The sequence below is a fragment of the Syngnathus floridae genome, chromosome 17 (genome assembly GCF_059516105.1).
Source record: "Syngnathus floridae isolate MCC-2025c chromosome 17, RoL_Sflo_1.0, whole genome shotgun sequence".
NCBI lineage: Eukaryota > Metazoa > Chordata > Actinopteri > Syngnathiformes > Syngnathidae > Syngnathus > Syngnathus floridae.
The window spans coordinates 5,916,452-5,930,186 of NC_142429.1; the positions used below are offsets into that span (position 1 = coordinate 5,916,452).

Below are 13,735 nucleotides of genomic sequence, written 5' to 3' on the forward strand. Positions count from 1 at the left end.
AATAGCGGAACCAAGGTATTCCCGAGTCGTCATCGTTTCCACTCGGACTATTTATGTCGACGCACACGCGTCGCGTAAACAGAACACTCCGAATGCATTTACCTGATTTTTAAGGATTGTTTTGCAACCGTTATCCCACCACTAATTCCAAATAGTTCCTAAAATAACGTTTTATAGTTTTGGTCATTTATATATTTATTTTTGCTTTCACTTTTAATGTCGTAGTCAGCGTATTTCACCGATCGATAGTTTTGGAAGGTAACCATACATTTTATTCATATTTTATAGTCAAATTGAAGTCACGACTGAAGTTACGTTTAATGGCTAAATAACTGCCTTGCTGTGACAGTTGTGCGTAAGACTTAAATGATGATCTTTTACTATTACTGACTCGCATATAAATTACTTATGTTTTATTGCATTTCTGCCTTTCATTATATTAAAAATCCATACCTAACTATTACTAGTTTTATAGCTGGGTAAAGACAATTTAACATGTAGTGTAATGTGAGTAGATTTAAAATTAGTTGACATGCAATTAAATATGTTGCAAGCAAAAGAAAAAAGGGATATAGGGATATCTTCTTGTTACTTTAAGATGGATGCACTTATGCTCACCTTGAAATTCTGCTCCCCAGATCCTCTTCTCAATGACGCCGCCGCTATGGCCCAAGATCTCCGCTGTTCTTCCACCAGACGAGAACCACTTCCCGCTGCACTTTGGCGACAAGGTGGAGGCGAGCGTGGTGGAAATGCTGAGAAGATCCAGACGCCAACTCTACAGCGGCACCCCCGCCGCTGGCCTCCTGCTCGACGCTCAGATCGTCTTGGACGTGTCGTGGGAGAAGCTCAACACGGGAACGTGGCGCCACGTGGACAAGGAGTGGCGCCGTGTTTACTCGTACGGGTGCCTCTTCAAGGTATGCGCCTTGTGCGCTGAAGAGCCTTCAGAGGACGACCTCCTGCAGGCCGTCCACACCTGTGACATGGGCTTGCTCATGGGCGCCGCCATCATGGACGATCGACTGCAAGTTCTGGTCCGGATTCTGCAGAAAGAAGTCAAGAAAGACACCAGAAATGAGGAGGAGCCAAAGCATACAGAGGCCAAGGTCAACGATCTGGGATGAAAGCTGCAACATTTTTGTCAGGGCGGCACTTTGAACAAGTGCTTGTGGTTTTATTTCAACAGAGGCTGAAATTGACACTGGCAAATGTTCCACCGATTGGGGAAGATCGGGCCATTCCCAGAGTCAAATGTCCGTCTCTGGAGAGTTTCAAGAACAACTACCTGGTCCCTACCAAAGCGGTCATCTTGGAAGGCACCATCGATCACTGGCCCGCCCTCAACCAGCACCCCTGGAGGTTTAGATTGACGTGTTTATTCTGTTTTTGTTTTAATGGCAGATGCCTCCCGAGTACAGTAAATGGAATGGAATACGTTTTAAAAAAAAAAAAAAATTCACCCGTGATAAAAAGTGACCCTCCAAGTTTGAAGTAAGCAAAACGAGTAAAAGTGCAGGCGTCTGTCTCCGTGCGCAACAGTTATCGGCCCTTCAGCGCCATTAAAGAGTCGTGCAATCAGTCTGATTTGCACTCGTCAGGCAGCTAAGTGTACTTAGCCGAGCGAGTGGAGAGGAAAGCTGCAGGAGTCCGAAAGTGAAGGATGTCTAATGGACAATTTCCATCCCCAAACAGTTCCCTTTTCACTGCGCTCAAGTGTAAACTGATCTGAAAGGAAGAATGTCATTAACCCCCGCCCCCCCAACGCCCACCTCCCTGTCTTTTGCCAAAGCTTAGAATACTTGAGGTCAGTGGCGGGGTGTCGCACCGTCCCCGTGGAGGTGGGCTCCAGGTACACGGACGAGGAATGGTCCCAGACGCTGATGACGCTCAACGAATTCATCGACCGATATATTTTAAAACGCGTGAGTGGATTCAAAAAGCTCTAACTGCACGCCTCCAGGTAATTAATATGTGTGTGTGGTTTTTTTTTTTTTTTGGTAGAGTGACATCTGTCCGGATGGGGCGACACCAGTCTGCGGCTATCTAGCTCAGCATCAGCTCTTTGAACAGGTGGATCAGCTAAATAAAATGATCAGTAACATATTTGTATTTATTTTTGTCAAAGATGGCCAAATAAAAAAATGCTATTGGATTTTTTTTTTTTGAGTTGTATGTTAGAATAATTTTCCCGTTGCCATAGATACCAGAGTTGAAGGATGACATTCGCTTGCCTGATTACTGCTGCTTGGGTGACGACGACGAGGACGACGTGACCGTCAATGCCTGGTTCGGGCCCGCCGGCACTGTCTCGCCCCTCCACCAGGATCCCCAGCACAACTTCCTGGCACAGGTAACTCGAAAGCAAGAGGCTTCCTGAAATGTAGTAGTAAATTAATATCGTGTCATCTGTTTGTTCCTATCAGGTGGTGGGATGCAAATACATCCGCTTGTACTCGCCCCAAGACTCGGACAAACTCTACCCGCACCCGTCTCAGCTCTTACATAACACCAGCCAGGTGGGCTTGGCATCATCACAAAATCTTTCCAGTTTCTAGCACATCACAGTCATTTCAGTGATTGATTTGGACAGCACTAACCTTTTTTTCTTTCGGCCCAGGTGGAAGTGGAGAACCCCGACACGAAGCGCTTCCCAGAGTTCTCCAAGGCTCCATACCAGGATTGCGTGCTGCGGCCCGGAGACGTGCTCTTCATCCCGGTGCAACACTGGCACTACGTGCGCTCCCTGGAGCAAAGTTTTTCTGTCAGCTTCTGGTGGTCCTGAAACGATGCCAAATGAAAGGTTTATTTCTACTTTCAACAGTTTGTTTTTTTGTACGGATTGTTTCGTTTAATTGCGCTCTCAACCTTTTAATCCGACAAATATCCTCAGGTGTTCCTATTTGCATAATGCATGCAAATGAGGGAGCGTCGGCTAAACATGCTGCCGGTTAAAGCGGGTCACAGCTGAGGAGGAATAAATGAAGCGTCCCCCGTGGGTACGCACACATTCATGCCTCATTTTTGTACTTCAGCAACGCAACTATTAGCATGATTAGAACTGTAAAGCGAAAACAGGGCAGGAGGGGAAAACAGGCTGCTCTCTTGCTTCATGTTACTACACTGGAATTTAATTAATCAGAAACGGCAACCAGAGTTTACATCTTGTCATTATTTGCGTATTAGCTATTAGCATTTGATCAGTTGTCACTAGGAATAACCGAATTCAGGTCAACGTGTTGCTATCTTGCCATATGGTTGTGCCCCAACTGTTAGCATCACTGTTATGTATTTGACCAATTCTCGCTAATTAATATACAGTATACAAATATTCTTGTAACATTTGATCAATACTCACCAGGAACTCAGATAATGCCTACTACTTTTATGCAGTCCTGTCTCTCTTAATTTTCAAGCGCGACTTCAACGTCGCAAACTGGATTGCTTAAGTGGCAAAATTGACTTCAGATCTCGCAAATTTGCTTACTCTCATTATGAAGTGATCAATACTCAATTACCAGTGAAGTAATGTAAGCCCCCCACCACCATCACCTTCGTAGTCTTCTCTCTTATTCTGCCCCCATTTCTTGTCCGCCACGTTTTGATTAATGGCCTACATGCTTTTGGCCAACTCACGGCCAAATCCATTAAATTCCTCTCATTTGGTGATAATTGAGTTTCAAGTGTTGAATAAAGTTAACAACATTTAAACACCAGCAACATCAACTCACCTGCTATAATTCCTACAAGGGCCATGTCAATAATATTAAGTACACCCAATCAGTCACAGGAAAGAAAATATTCACACATTTTTTCAGTGTATTTAAAAAATACAAATTTTTGAGGGTATAAAAAAATAAAAGCAACACAGATGTAAACGAGTTCATATTTGCTCAGAAATTCACTAAAACTGCATAAGCGTGCTTTTATTTGTCTCAAAATGAATATAGAGATGCACAATATAAAACACTTTTATTTTCAAATGCTAGTTTGTTAGCAATCTGGGGTGAGTATTTTGAAATGTTAAGACTCCACGACGTTAGAAATGAATTGCGACCACAGAAAAGAGTTTTTGGGATGCCAAATCCAATCGTAAAAAGATGACTTAACGAGGCAAAGGAGTGGCACTTCTCCAAAAAAAAAAAAGTGTTCCACCTGAGCTTAAAGCGATGCAGTAGTCATTTTGTTTAAGAGTGTTGTTCGAGTATTAATGAGCGCTCATCATCGAGGGGCAGCATCAAGCCATTTACTCTGGATGTAAATGACCCTGCGGGCTCCTACTGCAACCATGATGATTATGATGATGAAAGAAAAAGTATCATTAAAAAAAAAAACTATTTAAAAAATGAGAGAACCTTCAGTGCCTTAAAGCCGCTTGCTCTCCACAGTCTGCAGTATCCGTTTGTTTTGTTCCTCTCCAGTTACTCCAAGTTCTGAGTGGAGGTGGCGTCAGCGTCATGCATGCGCTCAGCCACGAAGAAGCATAGCGTGCCGTTGAAGCCCAGCACCACCATCAGAAGGAGCTGCCATGTGAGCAGCGTGTCGCCGCTGTAGAAGAATGCCACGGCTGCGAAAACCGACTGGACAAGACAGTAGAAAAAAAAAAAAAGAACTTTTGCATAAGAACATGCTTTGTTATAATGTGATGAATTAAATAGTTTGTCCATAATTATTCAATGCTGCAAATTCAATTCATCGTTCTTTCTGCTCACCTCGGCCACCAGGGGGGCAGTGTAATGCTGTCATGCAACACTGAAGTCAAGCAGCAACTTAATATTGCTTCAGCAAAATTATTACTTTGTTGCGTTTTAAGACGCTGGTCCGCTAGTACATGTGGGATTAGTCACCTGTACGAATTTAAAGATGGCGAACGCGGGCGTGCTTTGCTCCGCGTAGATGCAACCCAGGATGCTGTAGAGCTGCGTGTTAAAGCAGCTATCTCCCAGGCCCAGCAGAAAACTGCACAGCAGGGCGATGGACATGCTGCAAGACCAAACATGTGGAGTTACTCTTTGTGCTCGTATTGTGCCAAGCAGCTGGAGTCTCCGCTTGTTGCTTTAAGATTCAGTTGTATTTAACTTTAGAACAGCTCAAGAAATTAGCTTTGTAGGAATAGAAACACAGCCTTGTTTTTTTTTTTTTTACTGTATTTCATCATGGTGGTCCTTTGCAAACTTCTAACCATCCATCTTACACACCTTGGAGTGAGAAACGGGCTCTTGGTGGTGGTGGTGCCGAAGACCACAGGGGCATCTTCAGGAATGTTAAGAAAGATGAGATAGAAAGCCACAAAGTGCACCACCATTCCCAGGAAGACCACTGAGGTGCGTCTAAAGCGATTGTTCTTGCACACCAAGCCAAACAAGCCTCCCCCTGGCAAGCGCAGGGAAAAACACACAAAGTCCATCTCTGAGATGTTTTGGGCCGACTGTTGGCCAATCAGATTAAAAACATTGCTTCCTGTGAACTTCCAAAAAAAATAAGACAGCTGGCCTTTCCAACCTATGATTTCACCCACGCCCAGCACCATGCCCGAGATGCCGATGAGGCCTTTAGCCGCCTGGCCGAACTGCGCCGTGGCTCCCAAGCACGTCCCGTAGACGCCGCTGTAGAAGGACAGCTCCAGGCCTGCGCCGGGAGAACAAAGTTAAAAAAGAAGGCCGATGGAGGCGCCGCTCGGCATACTGATGGGGAGCGCTCACCGCTGTAGGCCATGCAGGGACTCAAGAGGAGGATGTTTCTGCTCTTGACAAGCTGCAGCATCGTCTCTATGGAGGGACACATTGCTATTACTAGACACTTCATTAGGAACACCAACATCCATGATGCTTACTTTTGATGGACAGGGTCATATAACATTTTTTTTGCCATTTGCTCGTGTTTTTAAGATGAAGTTTTTAAAATCAAATAATTAGCAACATTAAGTTACTTTTTTTTAAGGTAACCATGGCGATAGACTTACTGAAGTCTGCCTTCACCTCCTCTATGGCTGTGTTGGCTCTGTGCTTGTAACTAAAAATAACATCACCAGATTATTTTGTTACGCATTTCTGATAAACATGAAAATAGCACTACGAGAAAAAAAAAAGTCTACTCACACCATGTGTGTTGAGAGCAAGGCCTGTCCTTCGTCCTCGGAGAGCATCTCCTCCTCGAACAGGCGAGTCCTCCTCAGCGCCAAGAAGCACAGCGTCCCCACAATGGAGGCCACCAGCAATGAGAGGAAGATTGTCTTCCTGCTGCCGTCTGACCACGAAAAAAACCCACAAGGCCAGAGTTATTGAACACAATCTGTCAATCAAATCATTTATTGATTAATTTATTTCAATCTTTCATTACAAGCATGACGCATCTACCTGGTATTTCTGTTCTTCCATTCCATTCCAGATAAATGTACAAATTGCCAAATAACATGCTGCAAATAAAGGATGAAGAAACATTGACATGTTTGGTATATAAGCAAAAAAAAAAAAAAAAACTTGACTTGCTAACCCTCTCTTGTGAGTACCTGCACTGCAGGAGAGCCCAGAACATTCCTGTGTTCCTGTTGATTGTGGAAGCATCTGAGTTCTCCACCAAGAATTGCCCTTGAGCTGTCCATAGCACTGAAACAGGAACCAAAAAAAGAAGAAGAAATGAAGCTGTGTGTGTGCGTCATGTGAGAGGAGGGGGGGGGGGGGGGGGGGGCAGCAGTTAATTGGCTGTATCAAGTGTAACATTATTTTTTATGTGCTGTTAGGTAACAACACATATAATCCCAGCACACCGCCAGGGGGAATCGTCATGACCCACTAAACCTTTTTCCTCTCCAAAGATTCGTATTTGTGGTGGGCTTGATGCTCTCCAACCATTTAACCACCTATTTTTATAACATTTATTTTTAAGCCTGCTGCTTGAAATTCTGACACGTACAGATGAGGTCTAATTCACCTGCAGCTTCCCACACAAATGTAATCCATGACTGGGAATGAAAAATTAAGATTCATTAAGCTTTGTTTTTACCTCATACTTGTGCATTTCATGTACCAACCCAATTAAAAATAAAATAGATGATTCAAGTGAGCTGGATTTAAATTTAATAAACTACAAAAAATAAAATAAATGGAGCAAGATGTTTTGAATAAAAAACAAATTAATAAATTAACCTGTATTATTTCAACTACATTAAAAAGAGCAACTCACCTGGATATTTTCAAATAAATGACATTAACAATGAAATAAATAAATACATAAACAAAAAATGAATTAATTTATAAAATAAAGGCTAGGTTTGAAAAGAAAATACATTTATACAATTATAAAATTGCCTGACCAAGATACTTTGACAATACAATGGTTTAGATGTGATTTGAAAGATTTATCAAAAATCATTTTTGACTCTGGGGTGGGGAAAGCTTACTGGCAGCCCCGACGCCAATCAGCACGGACGTCAGGTAGAAGGACCAGGTAGACGGCTCGATGAAGACAGCAACATAGCCACTGGATGCGCAAGACGACAACAGTGATCAGCAACAGATTGATCGCCAGTCATTCGACGTGACTTCCTGCCCGGCAGATGTGGTACCTGTAAAGCAGCCCGCTCACAAACATGGTCACCTTCGGTCCCGCCACCGACACCACGGCGGGCGCTGCCAAATTGGCCAATGAGAAGACTCCATAAATGATGCCCAGACTGCAAAAAATACAATTGACAGTAATTATTATGGCAATATTTGATGCGAAATATGCAGTATTTCATTATTTAAGCAACCTGTGGTATCCACTTCCTGTGAAAGTGTCATTCCGCAGACTTTTCACCACCGTTTGCTAAAAAGAAGACGAGAAGGAAGGAGCCTAATGTTATTACATTGTGAAATTCTTTATAATAGAGCAGAACTCATTGAACTTGTGAGCAAAATTGGGAGCACGAGAAGCACATGACACTGATTGCTTGCTTGCTTTTTTACTTAGTGACATTATTTCTGCAGTCATACAATTTGTTACAACTATTCATAAGTATGATTACAAAGGACGCATGTAAACATGTATTCCAGGAAGGAAATATTTCCTTAAAAACATTTTTTAAGTATATAGTGGGGAATATTTTGTTATACACAATAAGGAATATTAATATAGCAAAAAGTAAATGACATGATGTTTTAGGGTAAATAGCCATTCTTTTAATTACACAAATTGCTAACTAACATATTTAAACTACACAACTTAGAATGACCGTTGAAATGAAATTTTATGTCATTTCGCTCTTCCATAAAACATATTTAAAACGATAAACTTCGAAAGAAAAGAAAAAAGTTCAAAACTTACTTCAATATTGCCACAGGTGGTGAAGGCGGTGAATACGAACAAGAATCCCACGCCCAAAACCACCACATTAAAAGTCCTCCAGTCTGCCATGGTGCTTCTTCTCCCTCTGGGTTTTCGCTGCTACATTTCATGGACTTCACCCCTCTGAACTCCACGGAAGAAACTTTTGAAAAGGATCCAAATAAATGTGGCGTAGAGTTAATAAAACGCGAATGAAGTAGGCGGCGATAGCGGCAGCATTGTGAGCTTCTTGTCAGTCTGCCACACAACGCGTGCATGTCAACTTGTGACTTCAATTACGGCAGTTTTTTTTTTTTTTTTTTTTTTTTTTTTTTGTGCTTCCGTAGGACTTTTCCTTCCCTCCACGGTAGCCTACAACTGTTCTTCTTCGTGGACCTGGAGAGTGGAATATTGCTTGCACTGTGCTGCTGCTATCTGGCGGTGAAAGGCTAGAACTACATTTTTTTCCAAACTTGTTTTTAACAGAGGATCCACATTTAGGATCGACAAACTGTTGTTTTTGGACAATGCTGAAAAGAATCATACGGAATTTTAGTCCATATTTCAACCAATAGTTGGCGACAAACGTGATTGTAACTTCTATGGTTTAAAATGTACACGAAGAAGAAAACTTGGACCAATAGAAATCCAGGAAAGTGCCACCTCTTGGAGTCTGGCGTCTCTGCCACAACAACCAAGAAGATCGACGAAGCGAGATACTTCCCAACGCTCTTTTCCGTCTTGGCAACATTCGCGAAAGGCAAGTTTCGAGCACACTTAAGACACTGCAATAAAAGTCAATTTTAATTCCACCTTAATTATTTTTTTTCCGAATCAGGAGCTAATAAATATCTTCCAAATCAATTTCATTCAAAATGATTCCTTTGGGCACACGCGAGAAAATGAACTTGCAATGAAACTATAGTTTGCAATTTTGCAGTGAATATTTGGTCCCATGTTATTTAATCATGACGCACCATGAAAATATTTCCTGTTTAGATCGCAACAAAACAAAAGGTAGCTCATCTGTAAACGTATTCCACGTTGGCCTAATTAATATGGGAACTCTCTTGCTCTCTATACACTCTTGGGCTTGCTGAACGTTTCCACTGGTTGTACACAATCATCATGGCGACCCAGGATGGTAGGTATTGAGCAGAATATAGCAATATTTACTTCGTAACCGTACAGCCATTTTTGTGCCTATCGATGAATTAACGCACGCCGCTAATAGACGCGTTGAGGCCCAGAGCTGTTAAGGTTGTGTCTTTCGCTATTCACGTCTCCTCGTCCGAGTTTATCTTGACATGTTTCTTCAGCAGGTTAGTAGCTAGCTAACGTCAGTGACTGCTAACCAGTGCAAAATGAGCCACACACGCTGTAGTTTCACTTTGCATAACAGAGGGCCCAACATAAGTGGACTCAAATGACAGTCTCGAAGTGGTCATAGTCAATAAGTTATCCGTTTAACATAGATGAAGACTCGTGGAAAAGTGCAAGATGCTGTGTCATACAGCGCTGGGAAGCCAAAAGCGTGTTTTTTTTGTTAGCCACTTCTTAAAATCAAATGAGAAACTACGATTAAAAGCAAGATACAGTCACAGCAATAATATTTCTTTACACCACATCATTAAAATTTTGTTAATTTAAATACATTGTATGTGACGTTTCACCTATTTACTGACTAAAGTAGCTTGAATGAACTGGTTCTGAAACTCTAGTTTGGAAACTGTTAACCATTGTTCTGGTATTCAGGGTTTGAATCTTGTGCCCCTCCGATATTACATATTCAAGACTCCAAAATTTGGAGACTCTAAATTTTAACGACATGCCCCACCGCTGACCCAAAGTCGATTCACCGATAACAAGCACCATCGAAAATTGAATGACATTTTCGTCCAGGAAGTCAAGTTACAATGCAAACGGACGCAAAGCCAAAGGAAGAAGAGGAAGACGCACCTCTGGTGGACACTACGGAGAAAGGCAACTCAGAACCGATGTCGGACGCAGGAAGCGCCGCCGCCGCTTCCACTCAGGGCTCTTCAGGCATCAGCAACGGAGACGACATCACCGAGGATGAGGGCGAGACTGTGGACTTGAAGATCATCTGGAATAAGATCAAATACGACTTGAAGATCGGGCTGGATAGTACCGGCGCTAAACTAAAGGAGAAAATCCATTCGCTCACGGGTGACCATTTCTTCCTGTTCTTTTTCTACTATCGTTCAACAAGCACAACACGTTTTCTTTCTTTTCATCAGGCCTTCCGCCGGCTATGCAGAAGGTGATGTACAAAGGCCTGGTGCCAGAGGACAAGACGCTACGGGAGATGAAGGTAACGAGCGGCGCCAAGATCATGGTGGTGGGCTCCACCATAAACGACGTGCTGGCCGTCAGCACGCCCAAAGAGGTCATGCAGCAGGAGGTCAAAGCCGAGGAGAACAAGAAGGAGCCGTTATGCAGGCAAAAGGTTCGACATGGACAGCGAGCGCTCACGTTAGTCTAAATAAATGGTCCAAGAACCAAACGTATACATTAGGACATTTGAAATTTGTGTGGAAAAAATATTTGCTTCATTTCAGCAACACAGGAAAGTTCTTGACAAAGGTAAACCTGAGGATGTGATGCCGGCTATTAAAGGAACAAAAGTGAGTGTGCATGCTGTTTTGTTTTGTTTTTCCTGTCATGGTGATGTTTTTGAAAATCTTGGCCCTCCCCACCGGCAGGAACGACTACCAACGGTGCCTTTGTCCGGAATGTACAATAAGTCCGGAGGAAAAGTAAGACTCACATTCAAACTGGAGCAGGATCAGCTGTGGATCGGGACGAAAGGTGAAGCACACAAAAAGCTAACAGTGACCCTTTTTTTGTTTTTTGTTAAATGTTTTTGTTTTTTGTGTGCAGAGAGGACAGAGAAAGTCCCGATGGGCTCCATCAAAAATGTGGTTTCTGAGCCTATTGAAGAGCACGAGGACTATCACATGGTGGTAAGTGCTGCTTCGTATTTAATGTTTTATGAGCTGCGGATGAGACATATTTAAAGTTGTGACAATGAAGAAGGGAAGGATGCATCGCCGACACTCGTATGATGCGGGCAAAAGTGAACACATTTTGCGTCTGGTACTTTACCGACACGTTTAGCTTACATGAATGTCATGTTGAGCTTTACCGTTATGTGGTTTCTTTTAAATACACAACAGGGAATTGTCTTTGTTTAATTTGAACGTAAACTTGGCATTTGCTGAGCGGGGGGGGTGAAGACTTTCTATCAATATTTGTCATGTGTCATGCAGGCGTTCCAGCTGGGTCCGACAGAAGCGTCTCAGTATTGGGTCTACTGGGTGCCCACACAGTTCGTGGATGCAATTAAAGACACAGTCCTGGGAAAATGGCAGTATTTCTAATGTGCCTCTTACAGTTTTGTTTTTGACAATGATGGACTGGGACAGAAGAGGAGGACGAAGAGGAGGAGTTGGGGAAAGAAGAGAGGCTGAGGAAACTTGCTGGCATCTTATCTGAAGGAACTTGACTGATGCCCATGGACTAAAATTGTCTTTTTTTTTTTTTTTTTTTTTTTTTTTAAGTTTGAACATACGCTACAAGTGGTAGCGTTAACATTTCTCATCCCTCCCTCTTGTTGATCACTGATGGGCTTCAACAAATCCAAGGGGATAAAAACAATGAAACAATTGTACAGAAATTGCTAACACTTTTCTTCTGTTATTCTTAAAGAAATAAAAGTTATTTAATGAAATTAAATGTTTCTTTTTTTGCAGACCGCAAATCCAGCCATTTTTCAGGATGAATAGGTTAAGCCTTACAAAGTGTGGTATTTAAAACCAACCGTTTAATTTAACAAGTACATTCAAAACAAAAATATGCAAAATTACATAAAGGATGACCCGATGTGATTTCGAGGTTATGAACGCTGTTGTGCCAAAGTTGGTACACCTGTGCAAATCTGGGAATTGGAGAACCTGTTCAAATTTGCTACACTTGCGAAAAAGACAAAAGTAATCTGATGTCCAGGGTTCACCGTTTTAAAATGGGAGGGGGGGTACTTGCCAAAAGGGGCCGGTATGGTTACGTCACTTCCGTTAACACCTCCAATTTCAGATTAAACGGTTTTGAAAAGCTTTACCTTTTCATAAATTCACACTTTACAGTATGATTATTGTTTAAAAGTGTCTAAATTTGATTTTCCAAAGAAGTCAATCTACTTCTTGTGCTATTCTCGACGCTTATCGCGCTTTTAATTTAGTGCTCAGAGGTAGTGACTAGTGATGTGCATTCCAGTTCTTTTAAGTGAACTGAATCTTTAGAATCAGTTCACTCAAAAGATTTGTTCTAACGAATCGTTTTTTGTTTTTTGTTTTTTTAATAAATCAAATAATCAAAAATCATGGTCAAACCTTCACGGAAAGTGAAAAGTGCCACACCCGCCCTCATCCCCACTTTCTGATTGGCTGTTTGATCTGTGACGTCACTCGGACACTCCATTAGATACACTGCCATTTTCAGGTGTAGCTAATAACAGGCCACTTTATTAGAGAAAAATCATGGTCAAAGGTTACAGGTTTCAAACTCCAGTCCTCGGGCCTCATTCCAACATGTGTTCCAAGATTCCCTCGTTAAGTGCACCTGCGTGAAAAGTTTTAGCTCCTGCAGACGTAAAAATGACCAAAATCTTTTCACGCAGGTGTGTTTAACGAGGGTAACTTGGAAAACATATTGGAACGCGGCCCCTCGAGGACTGGAGGTCGACACCCCTGGTTTAAGTGAAAAGTACCACACCCGCCCTCACCCCCACTTTGTGATTGGCTGGTTGATCTGTGATGTCACACGGACACTCCATTAGGTACACCGCCATTTTCAAGTGTACTTAATAACAGGCCACTTTATTAGGGAAATATCATGGTCAAAGGTCACAGGTGTCAAGCTCTAGTCCTCAGGGACGCATTCCAACATGTTTTCCAAGATTCCCTCGTTAAGTGCACCTGCGTGAAAAGTTTTAGCTCCTGCAGAACCTGAAAATGACCAAATCTTTTCACGCAGGTGTGTTTAACGAGGGTAACTTGGAAAACATATTGGAACGTGGCCCCGAGGATTAGAGCTTGAGACCTGTGACCTTTGACCATGATATTTCCCTAATAAAGTGGTCTGTTATTAGGTACACTTGAAAATGGTAATGTACCTAATGGAATGTCCGTGTGATTCCCTCGTTAAGTGCACCTGCGTGAAAAGTTTTAGCTCCTGCAGGACGTGAAAATGACCAAAATCTTTTCACGCAGGTGTGTTTAACGAGGGTAACTTGGAAAACATATTGGAACGCGGCCCCTCGAGGACTGGAGGTCAACACCTCTGGTTTAAGTGAAAAGTGCCACACCCGCCCTCACCCCCACTTTCTGATTGGCTGTTTGATCTGTGACGT

The 13,735-nt window shown here is 42.5% G+C and overlaps 3 protein-coding genes and 1 long non-coding RNA gene across 14 annotated transcripts in view; 2 read left to right on the forward strand and 2 right to left on the reverse strand.

The window, feature by feature from the left end:
• LOC148383915 (uncharacterized) overlaps positions 1-1,043 on the reverse strand; it is a 151,146-nt gene extending 150,103 nt beyond the window's left edge. For all 6 annotated transcript variants that reach the window (XR_015853575.1, XR_015853574.1, XR_015853577.1 and 3 more), the window contains exon 1: positions 619-1,043. This is a non-coding gene — a long non-coding RNA (uncharacterized LOC148383915). The remainder of the gene's footprint in view (positions 1-618) is intronic.
• On the forward strand, positions 35-4,677 carry kdm8 (lysine (K)-specific demethylase 8). Of its 2 annotated transcripts, XR_015853570.1 has the most exons (10): positions 35-258; positions 639-1,109; positions 1,190-1,362; positions 1,793-1,925; positions 2,005-2,073; positions 2,204-2,353; positions 2,427-2,519; positions 2,621-2,803; positions 2,894-2,999; positions 4,422-4,677. XR_015853570.1 is itself a non-coding variant. In XM_088358886.1 (9 exons), exons 2-8 carry the CDS (start codon positions 651-653, stop codon positions 2,783-2,785), a joined length of 1,242 nt encoding a protein of 413 aa, XP_088215012.1. In that variant the 5' UTR covers positions 35-258; positions 639-650; the 3' UTR covers positions 2,786-2,803; positions 4,422-4,677. The 2 variants fall into 2 exon arrangements, 1 of the variants encoding a protein (XP_088215012.1); XM_088358886.1 differs by lacking the exon at positions 2,894-2,999.
• Positions 2,227-8,645, reverse strand: LOC148383921 (UNC93-like protein MFSD11). Of its 3 annotated transcripts, XR_015853569.1 has the most exons (14): positions 8,305-8,645; positions 7,751-7,806; positions 7,565-7,672; positions 7,400-7,479; positions 6,509-6,605; positions 6,357-6,415; positions 6,099-6,246; positions 5,963-6,012; positions 5,703-5,768; positions 5,199-5,628; positions 4,848-4,983; positions 4,356-4,580; positions 2,601-2,781; positions 2,227-2,376 (listed from the first exon to the last, which is right to left on the reverse strand). XR_015853569.1 is itself a non-coding variant. In XM_088358885.1 (13 exons), the coding sequence occupies exons 1-13, from the start codon at positions 8,392-8,394 to the stop codon at positions 4,422-4,424; spliced, it is 1,350 nt and encodes a 449-aa protein (XP_088215011.1). In that variant the 5' UTR covers positions 8,395-8,642; the 3' UTR covers positions 3,901-4,421. The 3 variants fall into 3 exon arrangements, 2 of the variants coding, with proteins under 2 accessions (XP_088215011.1, XP_088215010.1); XM_088358885.1 differs by lacking the exons at positions 2,227-2,376; positions 2,601-2,781 and having other exon boundaries at positions 3,901-4,580; positions 5,199-5,373; positions 5,503-5,628; positions 8,305-8,642; XM_088358884.1 differs by lacking the exons at positions 2,227-2,376; positions 2,601-2,781 and having other exon boundaries at positions 3,901-4,580.
• Positions 8,646-8,901: 256 nt separating this feature from the next.
• Positions 8,902-12,063, forward strand: ubfd1 (ubiquitin family domain containing 1). Of its 3 annotated transcripts, none has more exons than XM_088358888.1 (7): positions 8,902-9,068; positions 10,211-10,494; positions 10,566-10,774; positions 10,887-10,952; positions 11,031-11,136; positions 11,209-11,291; positions 11,598-12,063. In XM_088358888.1, the coding sequence occupies exons 1-7, from the start codon at positions 8,917-8,919 to the stop codon at positions 11,706-11,708; spliced, it is 1,011 nt and encodes a 336-aa protein (XP_088215014.1). In that variant the 5' UTR covers positions 8,902-8,916; the 3' UTR covers positions 11,709-12,063. The 3 variants fall into 3 exon arrangements, 2 of the variants coding, with proteins under 2 accessions (XP_088215014.1, XP_088215015.1); XM_088358889.1 differs by lacking the exon at positions 8,902-9,068 and adding an exon at positions 9,322-9,448 and having other exon boundaries at positions 10,207-10,494; XR_015853571.1 differs by lacking the exon at positions 11,598-12,063 and having other exon boundaries at positions 10,566-10,800; positions 11,209-11,250.
• Positions 12,064-13,735: the final 1,672 nt, after the last annotated feature.